At 36.5% G+C, this 24,358-nt stretch overlaps 1 protein-coding gene across 1 annotated transcript; it reads left to right on the top strand.

Annotated features, from left to right (window-relative positions):
- The first annotated feature begins 646 nt into the window (after positions 1–646).
- Positions 647–23,395, top strand: LOC309483528 (uncharacterized protein). The gene is made up of 14 exons (XM_082149415.1): positions 647–1,346; positions 3,583–3,661; positions 3,783–3,894; positions 3,987–4,112; positions 4,250–4,294; positions 4,373–4,426; positions 4,544–4,585; positions 4,695–4,769; positions 5,221–5,277; positions 5,519–5,596; positions 5,833–6,023; positions 6,468–6,627; positions 6,854–6,957; positions 23,239–23,395. The coding sequence occupies exons 2-14, from the start codon at positions 3,584–3,586 to the stop codon at positions 23,269–23,271; spliced, it is 1,155 nt and encodes a 384-aa protein (XP_082005541.1). The 5' UTR covers positions 647–1,346; position 3,583; the 3' UTR covers positions 23,272–23,395.
- The last annotated feature ends 963 nt before the right edge of the window (positions 23,396–24,358 follow it).

The following is a 24,358-nucleotide window of genomic DNA, read 5'->3' as shown; positions in this document are numbered from 1 at the left end:
GTCTCTCTCGCGCGCAGACACTACTCGGTCTCTCTCGCGCACTTTCGCTCGCGCGCGCAGACACACTCGGTCTCTCTCGCGCGCAGACACTACTCGGTCTCTCTCGCGCACTTTCGCTCGCGCGCGCAGACACACTCGGTCTCTCTCGCGCACTTTCGCTCGCGCGCGCAGACACACTCGGTCTCTCTCGCGCACTTTCGGTCTCTCTCGAGCATTGTCGCTCGCTCGCGCAGTTCGCTTCTCTTTTGTCCAGTCCGGCGCCTCATACGCGCCAGCGCTCACGCGCTCGCAGCCAAGCCTGTGAGAGCGAGAGACGTGGCTTGTAAAAGATGAGATCAGATCTATAATGAAATCGGCCATCCGTCTGTCTGTCATATTATTAATACCACTACATTTAATAATATTTATAAATATAAATACTGTTTTATTAATAACAATAATTATTATAATATTTTATTTCAATCATTATTGTTAACGGTGTTAATAATAATAATAATATTAGTATTACTAGGCTACTACTTCTACTATTAATAATAATTAAACTCAAATAATAAAATAAGTTATTATTATTAATAGGCTACTATTCATAATTATAATGACAATAATAATAATTATATTTTATTATTACTGTTAACAGTATTAAAAATAATAATACTAATTAGTAGTAGTATTTTCAAGAATGAATATGTATTTTACTGACTTAATATGGTTTCTTATTTGTTAGTGGGTTGTAAAGTCTCTAAGATGCATTACTGCATTCTTCTCATGCATTTTTTGATGCAATTGATATATTAATAAATCAAGAGTCTTTATTAACTTTTTGGAAATTATACCATGAAAATAATTATTCTCTTCTCTTTTTTTTTCAGTATATATTGCAGTCTGATTATTGTAAGTGATAAAGCAGGCATCCTGATTAGTCAAAAATCATTGCAGAAATTTAATGCATTTTAATTTGCACAGATCTCACTCATATTTAGACATGTTTCTATTTTCTCTCCCCTTTCCTTGTGTGTCAACAGCAGCTAACTACACCCCAAAGGCTATTTTAAGAGCCCTAGCACATAGCGACTTTGTCTTTGTAAGTATATGTTTTGAATGCCTACCAGATACATTCTTAGTATTTAAAAGTTATAAGTCAGATGTTGGCCTGGAGACTCGTATATATTTCATGATTCAATTTGATTCACAAGCTCTTGCAGTTTCTGACCTCTTTTTCGATTCATGATACCAATGCATTTGCCTAAACCAACCCAATGATTATCTTTTTTTAATTTATTAGATTTTACATCGTTTTCAAGTGCCTCCTCCATTGAGTTTATTTTCTTGCCATCTTTTATTTCAAGGTAAGAAATATTATTTAGCTTCACTTCAAGCTTCGTTTATTATTTTTATTTTTTATGTAGTCATCTAAGACTTTTATGTAGTCTAAGACTTTTAAGTAACTTCATGTGTTTTTAATGATGGGTTACCATTTGCACAGTGAATTTTACACAGTAATCAAAATAATTCAATCAAAAATGATAAGTGAGATGTTGGCTTGGGCCTTCATTAAATTGTTGTTAGAAAAACAGAAGCACATTCAGACATTACACTTAACTATTTACAGGCTTAACAATGAGTGACAAAAAAGAACGTTCGAGGCAATATCTAAGATCCTGGAGAGCAACAAAACGTGTTCTTAAAAAGATATATACACAAAATAAGACTGAATTGGACAGTCTGGAAGAGTCCGAAACAGTCACAGAAGCTCAATGGGATGCAGGTGACACCTTAGGTTCCACCTTAGGTTCCACGGAGAACACAATGAACCTTTCATCTCCAATGTCCTCTGAAGCATCCTGGCCTTCAGAAGAAACTGACTGGGAGGATGACTTAGAAGTCATGGACATTGCAGAAAAAAAAGATGGTACATCTGACCAAGAAGACAGCATGGCAAGCTTATCCCTGGCAAAAGACCTGGCATCCTGGTCTTCTCAGTTCGAAGTAAAGAACAATGCTGTTGACCATCTGTTGAAGATTCTTCAGAAACATGGCCACACTGATCTTCCATCCTCTGCTCGTACTCTGCTCAAAACACCGAGGAAAATATCCACAATGCAGAAATGTGGCATGGAGTATTTGCATTACCCACTGCGTCAACAGTTGCTGGACAAACTGGATAAGTACCCCGTTGAAGAGATCCTGGACCATGACACAATTAATCTGTCATTCAACGTTGACGGCCTGCCATTGTTCAAGAGCTCAAGTAAAGTGATGTGGCCTGTGCTCTGTGCTGTCCACCTAAAGCCCATCATCGTTTTTCCAGCAACTTTGACATGCGGAAACAAGAAACCCACCGATCTGACTTTCCTAGATGATGTTATTGCAGACCTCAATGATTTGATGTCTCATGGCCTTCAGTATAAGGAGAGAAATTTCACTATTAATGTTCTCTGCATTGTGTGTGATGCTCCAGCAAAAGCCTTTACACGAGGCACAAAGCTGTGCTCTGGGTACTATGGATGTGATAAATGTGACCAGAAAGGTGAATGGTTTAATAAAGTAACATTTCCAGCCACAGAAAACCTCACCATGCGCACAGATGATTCATTTAGGAGCCAAGTTCAGCCTGAGCATCACAATGCCAATACTCCACTCATCCAGCTGCCCATGGACATGATCAAAAGCTTCCCAATCGACTACATGCATCAGGCATGCTTGGGGGTGATGAAGAGGCTTCTTGTCAGTTGGACCCGTGGAGAAAGAAGAGTCAGGCTCTCCACCACCCAAAAACAAGAAGTCAGCTCATCTTTGCTCGCACCCCTCGAGGCCTGGATGAGCTGGAGAGATGGAAGGCAACAGAATTCCGTCAATTCATGCTGTATACAGGCAAGCTTGTATTGAAAGGAATTCTTGGGCATGACATGTACCTACATTTCTTGGCATTCAGTGTGGCAATGTGCATTTTAGTTTCCCCAACACTGGTCAAAAAGCACTCAGAATATGCAAGATGCTTGCTCAGCTACTTTGTCAGCAGAGGACGAGAGCTCTATGGAAATGAGTTCATAGTGTACAACATCCACTCAATGCTCCACATCACTGATGATGCTGTTCAATTTAATGGTCTGGACAACTGCAGTGCATTTAAATTCGAAACATACCTGCATACGATCAAGAAGATGGTACGAAGTGGAACACACCCTCTTAGCCAGATTGCCAACAGGATTGAGGAAAGACGTGCATCCACAATTAAAAACAACAAAGACAGACAAACAAAGAAGAGCAAGGATAGAGCATTCATCCTAGACGATGACAATGGCTGCGAGATCACCAATGATGAGGAGAAAGATGGACATGTTCTTTGCAGAATTTATCATAGTCCTGCACCATTGTTCATCGAGCCCTGACACTCATTTCTTCTGGGGGTGTACAACTTCAGTAAAAAACAAACGACAATGAGGTGGATCTCCAAAAAACTAATTGAAAAGAGAGCAATCAAGATCGAAAATGGAGACACAGTGACATTCATGGCCATCTTACACCAGCAGTGAATCTTTTGTGTTTTTTTTTTTTTTGTGTGTTTTTTTTTTTTTGTATTAGTATGTATGTCATCGTTGAATTCACGGAGGAGTCGACGGTTGGCATTGTAGCCCAGTGCTGGACACACAGGGAAAATGGGGTACAAGAACATTTTTCATAACCTTCCACATTAACAATATAATATTGATCAAAAATATAAATATTAAGAAATGTATATAAATATTTTAACAATGTCTCTGTCTTCACTGGACGCATGCTAGCAACAATACAGCTACTGGCCACCTACAAACCCCACTAAAAGGGCAAAAAAAGAAGACGTTCCTGATGAAAAAAATTGGATTTCCAGGAAAATCCGTGTATTGGCAAATACTGGTAATGTTTAATTTACTTGAGGATACTTTAATTATCTGATTGTACATTATGATTATATTTTAATTGTTTTACCATTGGCTTTATATTTTCAGACAATTTTGCAAAGGCCCTCAAGTGGTGTAAAACAGCAGAATACCATTCTGCTGTGGAGAGTGATGTTGACACCTACACAAAAAGGCCAAAAAGAAAACCTGTCCGGTATGATGACAGCAGCGATGGTATGCATTACTTTCAGTCTTTGAGTATTGTGTGGTCCATTAAGATCTTCTGATAGTGAAACAGAAAAAGTTAGATCATTATCAACTTTCAAAGAATACATTGCTAACTGCACATTAATAATGTGTGATCTATTTAGATGAGACACCACTGAGGGCGACCCCAAGCAAAAGAAAGCGTCAAGGTACCATTGTAAATTCCATTCAACAAATGGCAATTTAAATTCAAGTTAAAGTAAATTAACATTTTGCATGCTATTTAGATGGACCATTTCCTAAAAAAAACCCATCATTTGTTGAGAAAAGGCCAGACAAAGGTATAAGTATATTTGTATGCTCTTTTTAAACAACTAAATAAATTATTTAAAATTAACGTTTAAAATGAAAATTTCCCCCCTGAAACATATTTGTTATTTTACATTTCTTTGATACAGCAACAGAGGCTACACTTCCCATCCCACCCCAACATAAACCAAGTACATTAGTACAAACACATCAAAAAGTATAGTATAGTACCATGAGTACATAAAATATATTTTCTGCAATTACATGTAATTCTTTTTTGTCTTTGTATACTCAAAATAGAAAAAGTCAAAGAGTCTTCCCAGAATGCAACCTATGACGATTCAGATCCCAGTACATCACATGATTTATCTAAAGGTAGAATTGAATAAATGATTTAACTCTATGGGGTGAATTCACTAAGAATTAATTGCGCCCACTGATATTCTTGTGTACACTGTCTGTGCTGGTTTGCCAAATTGACAAAATAACTATGCAAATGGAAATTATTATTGGATAAATTACTGCTGCCATGATCTATACAGAAACTTCCTTTAAATAATTTTCACGATAAATGTATTATTTTAAATTATTTAAGAATAATTTGTCAGATATATAAATGTTGTACTTGTTGTACAGAAAAGAATGACAATGACTTGATTTAAATACTCAGATTGCAACTGCTTAAAACATTCTACTGGTGCCTACTAAGACAGGTTTTTGTAGTAAAATATCACAGGCAAAAGTGGCACATCCGTTTAGTGGATTCGTCTCAATATGATGTTTTTCAAGGTTCAAGTTGACAACTGTGTTTTTATCATGCTTCCAGATCTTGATGAATCACCCCTATTTAATTCTGTGTCTGTGGCAGAATATATTACTGAAGGTAAGATTTAATTTGTATTCAACATCTGTAAACTTTATTTGAATTGATTTTAGATTGAATTGAAAGTAGCTGATGTTAGAAGTTAGATGAGGCAATGATAATAACATTGCGTATGCAACAAAATAACATTGTTAAATAGGTCATATCATGAGGAATCAAATTGTCCATACAAGATAACTTTTCCCACACAGGATAATTCAAAGTTGAGTGCTTGTTGTATAACATTACATAACTGTTTTAGAGGAGAGACAAACATCTGCAAGGGCTGACCACACGAAGACCCAACGACCCAATGACCCAACGAAGAGTGAGCTTAAAGGTACATGTTATAGGCCTAAGAAACAAATGCATCAAATGTAAATTATAAAAAGAAAAAGAGTACATATTGATACTGAGTTCTTCCTTTAGATAGCGTTTTAAGTGAATTACGGTGCAAAGTTAATTTTTCCTCCAATTAGACAGGTTTATGATGTTTGTATTGTAGTTAATATATTACACTAACATTAGGCTACTTTTTGGTTCACCAAGTGTGTAACTGGTGCTCTCTAATTGCAGAAACACTGGAGGTTCTGCTGCGAAAAGTAGACAGCCTGGCAACCGCCCAGAGAGAAATACTCATCCTACTGAGGACACGCCAGGGTCATCAGAGAGCGGAAGACCTCCTGGAGCTCAGTGTTGCTCAGAGCAAAGAGGAGCTTGAGGCCCTTGACCAGAGTCTTAAAGACTCTGATTTCAGAAAGAGAGTGGTGAGGATTTTGGTTATTTCCGGGGCGCATGAAATTACCTTGATATTTTTAAAAAACTGTGTATTATATATTTATTTAAATATGATTTAACAATTACAAAAAAACATTCATGGTTATGTCGTCATTGTTTTTTTTAGCACTAATTTACAAGCAATGGAAAGTTGCATTAATATTATTTCAATTATTTTTATTAGTCATATTTATTAAAAAAAATGTTTTAATGAATTCCTCCTCATTCCTAATAAATAAAATCTATAAATCGGTGATACAATTCTATAGTATGTATTTCTGTAGCAAATATGCTCAATTTCTTTTTTAATATATACAATTATGCAAGTTTCTACTTTTACATATTCAACAACTAAATTGTGACAATGAGGAATGAACAATGACTAGAGTTTGTTGACTGTACTAACCTGCATGCCAAACCATGATGTTTCACAGATTCACCATCTCAGCCTTATTGGTGGGGCAAATCCAGGGGATTGTGTGAGGAGAGTGATGCGGGCAGTAGCGACAAACATCGTGTGGAGCCACTTTAGTTTGAAGGGGAAAAGGGAGAAATTGCCTCTGATTGACACAACTCTGTGTAAAGTCATCAAACGTGAGTCTGAAAAAATAAATAACATTGTAAAGAATGAACATTTCTTTTCATTTCTGGAAAACATTTACTTGGCCTCATGTCATTCAAAACTGTATTTCTACAAGGAATGTTAAGCCATTTAAAAGTATAAAAATCACTGTGCACTTTTTTTTGTGTTAAAAACTTAAAATGATAGTATTATATTGATAAAGTGAATTTGAGCATTGAGATTTCTGTTTTGTTCCAGATGCTGTTATGAAATGCAAGTCTGATCTGGGAGAGAAGGACGTAGAGTGCTACATTGCAGAGACACTGAAACATGTGCCAGCCCAACTGAAAAAACATGTTCAGGTATTGATGTTGAATATAGGAAAATAGAGGGAACAAAGTCAAAATATTTCATATTAATCAGACAATGGTTTGATTTGATTGAAACAATAGAGGGCAAAACCTGCAAAAAACAATACATATTTAAACGCGCAAATAAATATATAAATCAATCCACAAAATTCTACATAAATAATTAAATGTGCGAAAAAAACTAATGTTGGGGGAAATTGTTCAAGGAAATGCAAAACGGAAAATTTCCTTGCATTTACAACACAAATAAATCAACATGCACGTCAAAGTTACACAAGTTTCATAGTACTTGCATGAATAGTAAACTTCCATATCAATGAAATAGTCAACTCACTCTGTACTGACGAGCACAATCTGGATCTCAAAGAGGGCCTATTCAGCCTATTTCTCCCCTCTGTGTTACTGTTAAACAAGAAATGTAGCCTATCTGGCTACAACTACAAACAGAACTTACGCTCTATGATTGGTCAATGAACTGTGTGTGTTTTTGACACTTCAGATCAAGATCAGTTGTCATCAATAATCACATATCACAACGTAATCGCCTCAATATCTCACCAATTATATATAATTAAGTGAATATGTTTCACCCTTTTGGTGTGTTATCCAGTTGGCACTTATTTATTTCCAACGCACGGGTCGGGTGATAGTGAAACACTGCGGTCAAGTGGGCCGCGCGTTGAAAATACACGGTCAAGCCAGCCGCACATTTTTTTTAGTATGCGCGTCTATTTGTGTACTTACGGTATGGGTGCTGGAAGAGGCCAAAATTGATTTTAAGACACATTTTCTGCTATTTTCCATCTTAATAGGACACAAATAATTAAATTTCATGATTTTTGTATTAAATACGACTTGTAATTGTGTTTAATCTTTATTATTTTAATGTTTGTAGCCCTATATATGATTTACATTAATTATTACATAATTTATTCATGTTCATATTAATGTTAATTATTATTACATCATTCTTTTTTTACATTTTCATGTTTTTTTTTAAGATAAGACTTTTATATTTGTTTGTTTTTTATTATTTGAATAATTGTTGGCCTATGTATGATTTACATGAATTATTACATAATTTATTCATGTTCATATTAATGTTAATTATTATACATCATTATTTTTTTGTAAATTTTAATGTTTAATATATGATACATTAATTATTATACTTTATTCATTAATGTAAATTAAATGTAAATAAAATTATGTAAATTAAATTATTAAAGTTAATTATCATACATTAATTGTTTAGCATTTTTATTGTTGATTTTAATGTTTGTATATATAAAGTATTCATTAATTATTATACATCATGTATTAATGTTTGTTTGTTTACTTATTTATTTACTTACATTTTAAAGTAAATGACAAATATGACACAACAGGCTTTTTTATTCTGTTAATTCTCATTGAATTGCCTAAAAACCTGATCTATGAAATATACATTTATACCTGATGTATTAAATATGATACTCAAAACACACACACACACACAGGCATTTTATATATAAAAGGTCACAGTTTTGCCATTTTATTTTACGTTCTAGATCTTACATAATGTCCCATTTTCAAACACTCATATGAGTGACCCTGACTATTACTGTATTTATTTTCATGTCATTTTACTGTATAGTTTTTGGAGAAAAGGCCAATTCCCCCCATCATCAAAGTGCATTCTAGAACTTACACCATGTCCCATTTTCAAACACTCATAAAAAGTGTTCCTTCATAGGTTTGCTCATTCTGTCACTTGATTCCTGTTCAGAGTGACCCTGACTATTACTGTATTTATTTATAAGTAATTTTACTGTATAGTTTTGGAGAAAATTAAAGACAAACTCACCCCATCATCAAAGTGCATTCTAGCGCTTACACCATGTCCCATTTTCAAACACTTATAAAAAGTGTTCCTTCATAGGTTTGCTCATTCTGTCACTTGATTCCTGTTCAGAGTGACCCTGACTATTACTTTATCTATTTATAAGTAATTTTACTGTATAGTTTTGGAGAAAAGTAAAGGCCAATTCACCCCAATCATCAAAGTGCATTCTAGCGCTTACACCATGTCCCATTTTCAAACACTTATAAAAAGTGTTCCTTCATAGGTTTGCTCATTCTGTCACTTGATACCTGTTCAGGGTGACCCTGACTATTACTGTATTTATTTTCATGTAATTTTACTGTATAGTTTTGGAAAAAACTAAAGGCCAATTCACCCCAATCATCAAAGTGCATTCTAGCACTTAAAACATGTCCCATTTTCAAACACTCATAAAAAGTGTTCCTTCATAGGTTTGCTCATTCTGTCACTTGATTCCTGTTCAGAGTGACCCTGACTATTACTGTATTTATTTATAAGTAATTTTACTGTATAGTTTTGGAGAAAATTAAAGACAAACACCCCATCATCAAAGTGCATTCTAACGCTTAAACCATGTCCCATTTTCAAACACTTATAAAAAGTGTTCCTTCATAGGTTTGCTCATTCTGTCACTTGATTCCTGTTCAGAGTGACCCTGACTATTACTGTATTTATTTATAAGAAATTTTACTGTATAGTTTTGGAGAAAATTAAAGACAAACTCTCCCCTATCATCAAAGTGCATTCTAGCGCTTACACCATGTCCCATTTTCAAACACTCATAAAAAGTGTTCCTTCATAGGTTTGCTCACTCTTTCAGTTGATTCCTGTTCAGAGTGACCCTGGCTATTACTGTATTTATTTACAAGTCATTTTACTGTATAGTTTTGGAGAAAACTAAAGGCCAATTCAGCTCAATCATCAAAGTGCATTCTTGCACTTACACCATGTCCCATTTTCAAACACTTATAAAAAGTGTTCCTAGATAGGTTTGCTCATTCTTTCATTTGATTCCTGTTCAGAGTGACCCTGACTATTACTGTATTCATTTTCAAATACTTTTACTGTACAGTTTTGGAGAAAAGTAAAGGCCAATTCACCCCAAACATCAAAGCGCATTCTAGCACTTACACCATGTCCCACTTTCAAACACTCATAAAAAGTGTTCCTTCATAGGTTTGCTCATTCTTTCATTCGATTCTTGCTCAGAGTGAACGTGACTATTACTGAATTTATTTTCAAATCATTTTACTGTATAGTTTTGGAGAAAATTAAAGACAAACTCACCCCAATCATCAAAGTGCATTCTAGCGCTTAAACCATGTCGCATATTCAAACACTTATAAAAAGTGTTCCTTCATAGGTTTGCTCATTCTGTCACTTGATACCTGTTCAGAGTGACCCTGACTATTACTGTATTTATTTTCATGTAATTTTACTGTATAGTTTTGGAAAAAACTAAAGGCCAATTCACCCCAATCATCAAAGTGCATTCTAGCGCTTACACCATGTCCCATTTCCAAACACTTATAAAAAGTGATCCTTCATAGGTTTGCTCATTCTGTCAATTGATTCCTATTCAGAGTGACCCTGACTATTACTGTATTTATTTATAAGTAATTTTACTGTATAGTTTTGGAGAAAATTAAAGACAAACTCACCCCTATCATCAAAGTGCATTCTAGCGCTTACACCATGTCCCATTTTCAAACACTTATAAAAAGGGTTCCTTCATAGGTTTGCTCATTCTGTCACTTGATTCCTGTTCAGAGTGACCCTGACTATCACCGTATTTATTTATAAGTAATTTTACTGTATAGTTTTGGAGAAAAGTAAAGGCCAATTCACCCCAATCATCAAAGTGCATTCTTGCGCTTACACCATGTCCCATTTTCAAACACTTATAAAAAGTGTTCCTTCATAGGTTTGCTCATTCTGTCACTTGATACCTGTTCAGAGTGACCCTGACTATTACTGTATTTATTTTCATGTAATTTTACTGTATAGTTTTGGAAAAAGCTAAAGGCCAATTCACCCCAATCATCAAAGTGCATTCTAGTGCTTACACCATGTCCCATTTCCAAACACTTATAAAAAGTGATCCTTCATAGGTTTGCTCTTTCTTTCACTTGATTCCTGTTCAGAGTGACCCTGGCTATCACTGTATTTATTTTCAAGTCATTTTACTGTATAGTTTTGGAAAAAACTAAAGGCCAATTCACCCCAAACATCAACGTGCATTCTAGCACTTATATCCCATTTTCAAACACCCAAAAAAAAACCAAACAAACAAAAAAAATAATATATATATAGGTTTGCGCATTTTTTCATTTGATCTATGTTCAGAGTGACCCTGGCTATTACTGTATTTATTTTTCAAGTCATTATACTGTATAGTTTTGGAGAAAATTAAAGACAAACTCACCCCTATCATCAAAGTGCATTCTAGCGCTTACACCATGTCCCATTTTCAAACACTTATAAAAAGGGTTCCTTCATAGGTTTGCTCATTCTGTCACTTGATTCCTGTTCAGAGTGACCCTGACTATCACCGTATTTATTTATAAGTAATTTTACTGTATAGTTTTGGAGAAAAGTAAAGGCCAATTCACCCCAATCATCAAAGTGCATTCTTGCGCTTACACCATGTCCCATTTTCAAACACTTATAAAAAGTGTTCCTTCATAGGTTTGCTCATTCTGTCACTTGATACCTGTTCAGAGTGACCCTGACTATTACTGTATTTATTTTCATGTAATTTTACTGTATAGTTTTGGAAAAAGCTAAAGGCCAATTCACCCCAATCATCAAAGTGCATTCTAGTGCTTACACCATGTCCCATTTCCAAACACTTATAAAAAGTGATCCTTCATAGGTTTGCTCTTTCTTTCACTTGATTCCTGTTCAGAGTGACCCTGGCTATTACTGTTATCATTTTCATGTCATTTTACTGTATAGTTTTGGAGAAAAGTAAAGGCCAATTCACCCCAATCACCAAAGTGCATTCCAGCACTTACAACATGTCCCATTTTCAAACACTCATAAAAAGTGTTCCTTCATAGGTTTGCTCATTCTGTCACTTGATTCCTGTTCAGAGTGACCCTGACTATTACTGTATTTATTTTCATGTAATTTTACTTTATAGATTTGGAGAAAACTAAAGGCCAATTCACCCCAAATATCAAAGTGCATTCTAACTCTTACACCATGTCCAATTTCAAACACTCATAAAAAGTGTTCCTTCATAGGTTTGCTCACTCTTTCAGTTGATTCCTGTTCAGAGTGACCCTGGCTATCACTGTATTTATTTTCAAGTCATTTTACTGTATAGTTTTGGAGAAAACTAAAGGCCAATTCACCCCAAACATCAACGTGCATTCTAGCACTTATATCCCATTTTCAAACACCCAAAAAAAAAAAAAACAAACAAAAAAAATAATATATATATAGGTTTGCGCATTTTTTCATTTGATCTATGTTCAGAGTGACCCTGGCTATTACTGTATTTATTTTTCAAGTCATTATACTGTATAGTTTTGGAGAAAACTAAAGGCCAATTCACTCCAAACATCAAAGTGCATTCTGGCACTTACAACATGTGCCATTTTCAAACACTCATAAAAATCATTCTATTATATGTTTGCTCATTCTTTCATTTGATTCCTGTTCAGAGTGACCCTGACTATCACTGTATTTATCACTGTATTCAAGTCATTTTACTGTATGGTTTTGGAGAAAAGGCAAACTCACCCCAAAAATCAAAGTGCATTTCCTAAAGAGGTTTGGTCATTCTTTCAATGGATTCCTGTTCAGAGTGACCCTGACTATTACTGTATCAATCTTCATGTCATTATGAACCATTGTTAAACACTAAATGGTTTTTATTTTTGAAGGCATATGTTTTGCAAACATACCATGCTTATTTCATATTTTATAATTACCACGTGTAATTTAAACTTATTTAATGTACAGTAGTTTACAAAATTACATGGAAATACATCATATATACAATGTCTTCTTGCATTTTATGTATTATTGTCATTTTAATTTAGTGAAAACCTTGTTTTTAACTATAAAAATATATTATGTTCATCATCCATCCATTTGAGAAGTCCTTTTTTTGTCCATGGTTACTAATTCCTCACCTTTAGTTTAGTTTCTTATGTCTACGTTTTATATCCCTGTCAGTTTAGTCTTTTGTTGTTGGTTGTTGTCTTTGTTTATGATGATTATGTCTGCAAAGCTGTTTTTTTATGTTTACCTTAATCGTCAGTCTATTGAATCTGCTCAAATGGAATTCCTCATTTCCCCTCCTCGACAGAATCATTTTATATGGTATTGAGATGAACTCTAAAATTATATTTCTAAATGAAAATCCACATACAGCAAGTGACAGGTCACAGAGATAAGGAAAGAGAGTTGATAACACAAAGAAAAATGAAACTGATGCAGTGTCATGTCCTTGACCTTGAATATGATCACACTTTTATCAATTCTTTGCTTTTCTTATTTCAGAAAAAAAAACTATGTGCATCTTGAAGAACGTCCTGGTTGCGTATGCAACCCATCATTCCCTGAAGAAGGGAACGGAGTACGTAGTCGACTGAATGGGATCATGCTAAGGAGCCTGTCTTCTTCGAGCATGTTAGAACAAGCCAATGTGCGCATTGGCGTGCGTGAGACGCATTGCGCGTTCCGCCCCACCACGCAGGCATAAATACGGAAGCAGATGCACGCACACCTTGTTTTTCGCTGAGGAGCCGAGCGGAACTCGGATTCAGCGGTGGTCCGGCTATAGTGGCAAAGGGACTACGTCCTCCGTTCCCTCCTTAATGGAATGGTGGGTTGCATGCGCAACCAGGACATTCCCTTTCAGTCGAGAACGTCAGATGTAGTCGATGTCGACTGAATGGGATCTTTAACCCTGGAAAACGCCACTAGAGCTGCCACCTTCCAGTGCCTGGGTAAAAGCCTCAAGTCCCCCTGCAACTCTGAGGCGGAGAAGGGCGAGTCTCAACTTGTGAGAGTTAGGCGGCCCGAATTCCAGGCACAACTCGTTGACCGAAAGCTAGCAAGTCCCTACCCTCTAGTGGAGACCATGCGAGCAGGAGAACTGTTTCTTAAAAAAACTGAATTTTTAACTCACTGCCTGCGATGGCTCAGGGGTGGTCTCTGCAGTGCAGTAGCACCAGAGAAAAAGACCCAAGAAGGTAAAGAGGGGACGCAATGGTTGCGTCAGGGACCTGACAATCAAATCGCACTCCACTTGGATTTAAATCCACTGCCTCATGATGTGCATCAATATAAAAGCCACAACATTTTGAAGTGGAGGGGACAGCCCTCACTCCAACCACAAGCAGTTTTTTAAAAGGGAGCACTGAAGTGCTCAAACACCTTCGGGACTCAATTCAAGACTCAATTCAACTAACAGGTTCGACTTCTATTAGAGAAGCTCGCATCTTTCTAGAGGGTGCTCACAGAAGTGATGGTCTCTACTGCATAACAATTATTGCAGTAGACCAGAACCTCCGCGTCCCGTTCTTACTAAAACCAGACCCGGAACTTTCCAAGGTCTAGACTCGGGTTCCATCGTGCCGCATCCCTGAGAATGTGCTCAGAGGACAGGCTTGTGCACAATTCAGAATTTAATTGAGAATGACTCCTTAATTCCAATTCAATTCTTGAATTTGAATTGAATTTGAATTGATGTCAAAAACAGGATCTAGAATTACAATTCGAATTTGAATTAAAGGAAGCAGAAAAGCAATTCAATAAAAATTCTAAGAAATTCTTATACATATTTTAAGTGAAGTGTTTAAAAATGAAGCTTTACAGTATATGTCAGATATGATTGCATTATAAATGAAGAGTTCAGATGCAAAAGCCTCTAAGTGCCATCTGAAATTTTCTTCTAGAATGATCATTTTTATCAAGCTTGTATATTTAAGTTCAGTAATTTCACTTAAATGACAATTAATAGGTAATTTTCATTGCCATTTAAGTGAAATTACTGAACTTAAATATACGAGCTTGATAAAATGTATAATTTTAGAAGAAAATTTCAGATGGCGCTTAGAGGCTTTTGCATCTGAACTCTTCAAATGATATTAGTTTGAACTACTTGTACAGATTACATTAAAAGGATATGTTTTCCCCCAGCAATGAATGTTAAAAGCTCTAGCCACAGAACAAATAATTAAGTTTGATTTATTATAATTGTATTTAGTTGTATTACTGAGGAAAATGTTTAATTCAATTAGTTACTAATCAACTTAAAACAAAATTGCTTATCGAAAAAAAAAAAATAAAGTTATCCAAATAAAGTAATTCAAACCACATTTATAATGGGTAACTAATAACAGTAAGCAATAACATTTCCAAAGTAACCTTCCTAACACTGAATGCATGCGAGACTCAACACATTCTTTCTGTTGTGTGACTGTGTGGAATTTCTTTGAATTGCCATGAATTTAATTCCACTTCCTTTCATTCTAATTCAAATTAAATTCAACGTCCTGTGGGGCAGAGTAAATTCAATTCAAATTCCAATTCATGAATTGCATGGAGGCCATTTCTGAAATTCTGAATTTTGCACAAGCCTGTCAGAGGAAGGTGTCAGGAAGGCTGTCGAGAGGAGGTTGGTTGGGCCAGTGAGAGGCAAATAACACGACTTGTTCCATCTCTTCCTAATTTTAGCATCATAGTGCAAGAAGGAACGCATTTTTGCAGGGCCCAGGGCCAGCTGTGGCCAGAATCTTTGTTCGAGGGATGTCCACTCAGACAAGAGAAGAAACAACTGGCTTGGAACGAGTCCAGAGGGGCAACCGACGTGGCTGTGCGGCCCCGAAGTGGTCCGAAACAACTGGCCAGCTGGGGATGGAGTCTCCACTGTATCTGGACTGTAGGCTGTTGTGAGGCTTGTGAGCGGCACGATTGAGCAGGCCAGCAAAAATAGGTGGAATGAAGTGACCTTAGAAGCTTCTGACTCCAAGGAGGAGGTGGCGGGCGAGTTGAAACATGCAAGGGAAGCGCAGCTCGACAGTTGTGATGTTGTCAGAACAGAACAAGCTCGCTGAGCAGCGGTGTCTCGAAGCGAGGGACTGTAAGCAACTCGAGGCAACAAATGCCAATGCAGTCTGAGGGCTCCCAGAGCTCTGTTACTGCATGCCCTTTATACATGGCCCCTCAGCCAACATTTGGAGGAAACTTGTTCCAGGAGCCAATAGCCCGGGGGAAACAAAGGTCTGCTTATGGGCTGAGGGTTTAGCGACAGGCCAGGGTGTTCACCACACAGAGCGTGTCGCTCTGCCACGGCCACCTCACGACTCGGTCATCAAGCCAGTGCTGAAGCAGTCTCCATATGGAGGAAGCCGTGCGGCTGCATCTGCCATATGCCCCAGAAGCCTCTGAAAGTTTCAGTGGGACCATTTCTCACTTCTAATAGCTCTCAGCTGGCACACCTCACTTGAGAGATACGCTAGACCGAGACCACCTCCATACTAGAAAAGAGATACCCGGCATTTGGGCAAGATTATTCTTTCCCAGTTGACCTGAAGACCCAACTGGCTATGGAGCACTCGAAGGGTAGGACCATGTACTGATACTTTGTATCTTTAAACGCAAGAACACAGTAAGTCTGTGGAGCAGGGGACGGGGCATTGAAAATGCAACTCTGCGTTTACAAGTGAACAGAGGCTTTTGAAAAAGGGCCCGTATCAGTTGGTACAGAACCAAGATGGTCATAACCCACCACATAATAAGGGTACAATGAAGTACGGGCTCTGAAGCCAAACTCCATACAGGCTGGAGGGAACGGCTAGCACGCGTCCTTTCGCCAGTAGGCAGTAGGCAGACTGCGGCCCAGCGGGAGCGGCGGTAGAGGAAAACCCTCGGCAATGAGCAGGTGGAGGAACTGCCACCAGTGGCGGGGTGACAGCAGAGGGCCGCCGGGGCAGGATGTGCCGGATGGCCTCCGTCTGCGCTTGGGCGGCAGAAAACTGCTAAAACCTGGTAAGCTCTCTATGCACTTCGGGGAAAGAAAGGCACTGGGGCAGCGAGCAGAGAACCAGCGTGGCCCGTCCCGAGATGCCAATCATCCATCCGAGACTGTTCAGGACACGGTGGAAGATTACAGTCGAGCCCAACAGCCTCGGCAGCCCGATTCAGCCTAGCTGATGTTTCTGGATCTGGCTCGGGCAACGTTACACTCCCAGAGGGAGACAACGCAGCCGAGTCATCATTTCCAAAGGTCAGCTCACCCTCCGATGCTGCAATCGGCATCCTGTCCCCTTGAGAGGCCAGAATGAAACAGCTGGTCCATTACAGAGGGACCAGCGTGCTCAACGGGGCTCCACTGTCTGCGATGTGATAGAGGAGTGAGGGGCCCACAGGGATTGGTAACAGGGCGGGGTAGCCTCACTATGATCCTCTGATCACCCATCCCACACGGCGCCGTAGCGGGGCGAGGCGTGGTAATGGGGACTCCGGCTTCACGCATGAAGGTGAGTCTCGATCTCAACACCGTGATAGTCATATCCTCACAATGAGAACATAAACTATCCACAAAAGCTGCTTCAACGTGCTGAATATGTACATATATATGATTTACACATATATAATACAAACACGTGATACAACCATTGTGATCGTTCATATGGGGGGACAGGGAATGATCGCATCCAGAAATTACATGTAAATAAATACAGTAATAGTCAGGGTCACTCTGAACAGGAATCAAATGAAAGAATGAGCAAACCTATGAAGGAACACTTTTTATGAGTGTTGGAAAATGGGACATGGTGTAAGTGCTATACACTTTGGTGATTGGGGTGAATTGGCCTTTACTTTTCTCCAAAACTACACAGTAAAATGACATGAAAATTATAGAAGTAATAGCCAGGGTCACTCTGAACAGGAATCAAGTGAAAGAAGGAGCAAACCTATGAAGGAATACATTTTCTAAGTGTTTGAAAATGGGACATGGTGTAAGCGCTAGAATGCACTTTGATGATTGGGGTGAGTTTGTCTTTAATTTTCTCCAAAACTCTACAGTAAAATGATTTGAAAATAAATACAGTAATAGTCACGTTCACTCTGAACAGGAATCAAATGAAAGAATGAGCAAACCTATGAAGGAACACTTTTTATGAGCGTTTGAAAATGGGACATGGTGTAAGTGCTAGAATGCACTTTGATGATTGGAATGAATTAGTCTTTTTTTTCTCCAAAACTATACAGTAAAAGTATTTGAAAATAAATACAGTAATAGTCAGGGTCACTCTGAACATGAATCAAATGAAAGAATGAGCAAACCTATGAAGGAACACTTTTTATGAGTGTTTGAAAATGGTACATGGTGTAAGTGCTAGAATGCACTTTGATGATTGGGGTGAATTAGCCTTTTTTTTCCTCCAAAACTATACAGTAAAAGTATTTGAAAATAAATACAGTAATAGTCAGGGTCACTCTGAGCAAGAATCGAATGAAAGAATGAGCAAACCTATGAAGGAACACTTTTTATGAGTGTTTGAAAATGGGACATGGTGTAAGTGCTAGAATGCACTTTGGTGATTAGGGTGAATTAGCCTTTTTTTCTCCAAAACTATACAGTAAAAGTATTTGAAAATAAATGCAGTAATAGTCAGGGTCACTCTGAACAGGAATCAAATGAAAGAAGGAGCAAACCTATGAAGGAACACTTTTTATAAGTGTTTGAAAATGGGACATGGTGTAAGCGCTAGAATGCACTTTGATGATTGGGGTGAGTTTGTCTTTAATTTACTCCAAAACTATACAGTAAAATGATTTGAAAATAAATAAAGTAATAGTCAGGGTCACTCTAAACAGGAATCAAATGAAAGAATGAGCAAACCTATGAAGGAACACTTTTTATGAGTGTTTGAAAATGGGACATGGTGTAAGTGCTAGAATGCACTTTGGTGATTGGGGTGAATTGGCCTTTACTTTTCCCCAAAACTACACAGTAAAATGACATGAAAATTATAGCAGTAATAGCCAGGGTCATTCTGAACAGGAATCAAATGAAAGAATGAGCAAACCTATGAAGGAACACTTTTTATAAGTGTTTGAAAATGGGACATGGTGTTAGCGCTAAAATGCACTTTGATGATTGGGGTGAGTTTGTCTTTAATTTTCTCCAAAACAATACAGTAAAATTATTTGAAAATAAATACAGTAATAGTCAGGGTCACTCTAAACAAGAATCAAGTGAAAGAATGAGGAAACCTATGAAGGAACAGTTTTTATAAGTGTTTGAAAATGGGACATGGTGTAAGTGCTAGAATGCACTTTGATGATGGGGTGAATTGGCCTTTACTTTTCTCTAAAACTATACAGTAAAATGACTTGAAAATAAATACAGTAATAGCCAGGGTCACTCTGAACATGAATCAAATGATAGAATGAGCAAACCTATGAAGGAACACTTTTTATGAGTGTTTGAAAATGGGACGTTGTAAGTGCTAGAATGCTCTTTGGTGACTGGGGTGAATTGGCCTTTACTTTTCTCCAAAACTGTACAGTAAAATTACATGAAAATGATAGCAGTAATAGCCAGGGTCATTCTGAACAGGAATCAAGTGAAAGAAGGAGGAAACCTATGAAGGAACACTTTTTATGAGTGTTTGAAAATGGGACATGGTGTAAGCGCTAGAATGCACTTTGATGATTGGGGTGAGTTTGTCTTTAATTTTCTCCAAAACTCTACAGTAAAATGATTTGAAAATAAATACAGTAATAGTCACGTTCACTCTGAACAGGAATCAAATGAAAGAATGAGCAAACCTATGAAGGAACACTTTTTATGAGTGTTTGAAAATGGGACATGGTGTAAGTGCTAGAATGCACTTTGATGATTGGAATGAATTAGCCTTTTTTTTCTCCAAAACTATACAGTAAAAGTATTTGAAAATAAATACAGTAATAGTCAGGGTCACTCTGAACATGAATCAAATGAAAGAATGAGCAAACCTATGAAGGAAAACTTTTTATGAGTGTTTGAAAATGGTACATGGTTTAAGTGCTAGAATGCACTTTGATGATTGGGGTGAATTAGCCTTTTTTCCCTCCAAAACTATACAGTAAAAGTATTTGAAAATAAATACAGTAATAGTCAGGGTCACTCTGAGCAAGAATCGAATGAAAGAATGAGCAAACCTATGAAGGAACACTTTTTATGAGTGTTTGAAAATGGGACATGGTGTAAGTGCTAGAATGCACTTTGGTGATTAGGGTGAATTAGCCTTTTTTTCTCCAAAACTATACAGTAAAAGTATTTGAAAATAAATGCAGTAATAGTCAGGGTCACTCTGAACAGGAATCAAATGAAAGAACATGGTGTAAGTGCTAGAATGTACTTTGATGATTGGGGTGAGTTTGTCTTTAATTTTTTCCAAAACTATACAGTAAAATGATTTGAAAATAAATTCAGTAATAGTCACGTTCACTCTGAGCAAGAATCGAATGAAAGAATGAGCAAACCTATGAAGGAACACTTTTTATGAGTGTTTGAAAATGGGACATGGTTTAAGTGCTAGAATGCACTTTGGTGATTGGGTTGAATTAGCCTTTTTTTTCTCCAAAACTATACAGTAAAAGTATTTGAAAATAAATACAGTAATAGTCAGGGTCACTCTGAACAGGAATCAAATGAAAGAATGAGCAAACCTATGAAGGAACACTTTTTATGAGTGTTTGAAAATGGGACATGGTGTAAGTGCTAGAATGCACTTTGGTGATTGGGTTGAATTAGCCTTTTTTTTCTCCAAAACTATACAGTAAAAGTATTTGAAAATAAATACAGTAATAGTCAGGGTCACTCTGAACAGGAATCAAATGAAAGAATGAGCAAACCTATGAAGGAACACTTTTTATGAGTGTTTGAAAATGGGACATGTTGTAAACTAGAATGCACTTTGGTGATTGGGGTGATTTGGCCTTTACTTTTCTCCAAAACTATACAGTAAACTGACATGAAAATGATAACAGTAATAGCCAGTGTCACTCTGAACAGGAATCGAGTGAAGGAACACCTATGCGGTGTGGACTCTGAACAGGAATCAGGAACACCTATGCGGTGTGGACTCTGAACAGGAATCAAGTGAAAGAATGAGCAAACCTATGAAGGAACACTTTTTATAAGTGTTTGAAAATGGGACATGGTGTAAGTGCTAGAATGCACTTTGATGATTGGGTGAATTGGCCTTTACTTTTCTCCAACACTATACAGTAGAAAATAAATACAGTAATAGTCAGGGTCACTCATTTGAGTGTTTGAAAGTGGGACATTATGTAAGTGCTAGAACGTAAAATAAAATGGCAAAATGTGTGTGTGTTTTGAGTATCATATTTCATACATCAGGTATGAATGTATATTTCGTAGATCAGGTTTTTATAGCTCATAGGCAATTCAATGAGAATTAACAGATTAAAAGGCACCAAAAGCCTGTTGTGTCATATTTTTCATTTACTTTAAAATGTAAGTAAGTAAATAAATAAGTAAACAAACAAACATTAATACATAATGTATAATAATTAATGAATACTTTATATATACAAACATTAAAATCAACAATAAAAATGCTAAACAATTAATGTATGATAATTAACTTTAATAATTTAATTTACATAATTTTATTTAAATTTAATTTACATTAATGAATAAAGTATAATAATTAATGTATCATTTATTAAACATTAAAATTTACAAAAAAATAATGATGTATAATAATTAACATTAATATGAACATGAAAAAATTATGTAATAATTAATGTAAATCATACATAGGCCTACAATTATTCAAATAATAAAAAACAAACAAATATAAAAGTCGTATCTTAAAAAAAAATCATGAAAATGTAAAAAAAGGATGATGTAATAATAATTAACATTAATATGAACATGAATAAATTATGTAATAATTAATGTAAATCATATATAGGCCTACAAACATTAAAATAATAAAGATTAAACACAATTACAAGTCGTATTTAATACAAAAATCATGAAATTTAATTATTTGTGTCCTATTAAGATGGAAAATAGCAGAAAATGTGTCTTAAAATCAATTTTGGCCTCTTCCAGCACCCATACCGTAAGTACACAAATAGACGCGCATACTAAAAAAAATGTGCGGCTGGCTTGACCGTGTATTTTCAACGCGCGGCCCACTTGACCGCAGTTGCAGAAACTGCATGAAACTGTAACTCTCGCGAAACTTACTCTCATTCATTTTTTTTTATCGACATAACATCTCGTTATTACGAGAAAAATTTCGCTTTACCTTTCATATAAAACCCTGATTGCCACAAGATCGTATGTCACAGGAGTTGCATCTTTTTCTCACAAGATGTTAAGAAATGGACTGACTTAAATTTTTTGCTTTTTCCAATCGATATTATTTATCAGGACTATACAAAATAATAAAACATAACAACAATAAAAGGTGTATAGTTACATTACCGGTCTGTAAACTTTTTTGCTCCACAAATGTCCACGTTAACGTCTGTTTTAAATAGAACTTTTATAGAATAGAGCTTTATTTTAAGCTAAGTTAAGCCCAAAACACAATTTTTGTCAGGAAAAAGTTGCAAACTGCTTTCATCACCCTGGACAGCTCCCATAACTAAGCTCATGTGCAGGTTTAAATATCAATAAACCTAATATTATCTCCTCGATTTAATTTGCAAAATCTCTGTAATTTATGTGACCTTAAGCCTATGAGTTTCCTCACAATATGCAACATTTAATCAACAAACATAAATCAATGCAGTTACCACACGGGCTAAGGTTAGATCAAAATCAGACTTACCTTTGTCTTTGAGAAGATTTTAAAATGACATATTATTCCTGAATAATTAGCAGTAGCAAGAAACTGAACATGTCCTGCGAAGAGGGAAAAAACGTTTCAGTGGAAAAATTTCCTCAGCAGAGTCGTTACAACAGACGTTATTTTAATATACTTAAAGGAGGATAATAACAACCAATCAGCAATCGCTCCTTCGGAGTCTTTTCGAATTTGTTTTACTGTTGCTATGGGGTTAAGGCAGAGTTATATAGGCTACTATCAGACAAATTCACGGTGCGTGAATTTCATGTAGACGTTATCATATGCCCTATAAAGAACAATAAGAGCTTGCAGTGAGAATGCAAAAAAAAAAGCAAATTTTTATCCCAGCTAAGTGCCCTTCAAAGACATCATTTCGCCGTTTGGACCAAAAGGCCAGTTTAGGCTATAAATTGCATTATTTGCAAAAAATAATGTGACAGGTTATCATATCCCTTATTTTTCCTTTTTTTTTTTTTTTTTTTTTTGCCTAATACAACTCTTATTTAAAGGTTACAATGAAAACGACTAACCTGTTGTTTTGTTGTTGTGCTGTTTCTTTAGGATCGACTGCCAGTACCTGCAGAATTGGAGTAGTTCTTGTTCTACATTCCTCAAGTGTTCCCTTTCTTTGTTCAAACAAATTGTGTTACAATTATAATTAAAATGTTAATGTGTACTGTTGTGTACTGTTGTTTTCAAAATAAATTAGCTGAATTTACCTAATTTTGAGTATGCATTCATCATTCAGCAGATTTAAACAGCTTCTTTAAATGAGGCGTGGGCAAATGAGGACACAAACTGTCCGCCTTGAAAATGACATATTTAGTACCAGCACAGGACGTTGTCACAACGTTGTGCTTACTAACTGGTAACGTCACAAAGTTACGTTGTCACAACGTCGTGCTTACTAACTGGTAACGTCACAAAGTTACGTTGTAGCAACGTATCTGGGAATTTCACTTTTCCGGTTGCCACGACGTAACTAATTACGTCGCCACGACGAAAGTTTGGTCACCAGATTACGTTGCAGTTACGTAACAGTTACGTATTTGTGTTAGCTGGGAAGTTGTTTGGTTTACTTTATTTTACATGTTATATTTGTAGGCTGTGCGTAGCCACGATTTAGCTCGTATTCAGACCCGGCTATGTGTAACCCACTTTTAGCCCAAATAACATTTAATCTGGATAAATATATTTTTTTTCCAAAATAACTTGTGAGATGCATGATATTCCATCATGTAAGCAAAGTCTACCGTGATTACAAGTTGTTTGGTTTACTTTATTTTACATGTTATATGTGTAGGCTGTGCATAGCCACGATTTAGCTCGTATTCAGACCCGGCTATGCGTAACCCACTTTTAGCCCAAATAACATTTAATCTGGATAAATGTATTTTTTTCCAAAATAACTTGTGAGATGTATGATATTCCATACTGTAAGCAAAGTCTACCGTGATTACAAGTTGTTTGGCTTACTTTATTTTAGGCTACATGTTATAGGCTGTGGTGCGTAGCCACGATTTAGCTCGTATTCAGACCCGGCTATTGTAGCCCACTTTTAGTCAAAACTGATTGTAGTTTTTTGCCAGGAAGTGCATGAAATGGTTGATATTCCATCATGTTCGCATTGGTATGATATCTACAAGGTTCAATATGTAATTTCACGACATGGTCGATCTGT

The sequence above is a fragment of the Leuciscus leuciscus genome (genome assembly GCF_965113295.1).
Source record: "Leuciscus leuciscus genome assembly, chromosome: 2".
NCBI classification, from domain to species: Eukaryota; Metazoa; Chordata; class Actinopteri; order Cypriniformes; family Leuciscidae; genus Leuciscus; species Leuciscus leuciscus.
This window is presented reverse-complemented; position numbering and strand designations above follow the sequence as displayed.

What these genes read in the sequence shown, in the direction of transcription:
- LOC309483528 (XM_082149415.1), top strand. Translation starts at nt 3,584, where the DNA reads ATGTATGTCATCGTTGAATTCACGGAGGAGTCGACGGTTGGCATTGTA. An exon ending in AAGCAAAAGAAAGCGTCAAG is followed by an intron (nt 4,295 to 4,372) that starts GTACCATTGTAA and finishes CATGCTATTTAG; the next exon opens with ATGGACCATTTCCTAAAAAA. An exon ending in GGCAGAATATATTACTGAAG is followed by an intron (nt 5,278 to 5,518) that starts GTAAGATTTAAT and finishes TAACTGTTTTAG; the next exon opens with AGGAGAGACAAACATCTGCA.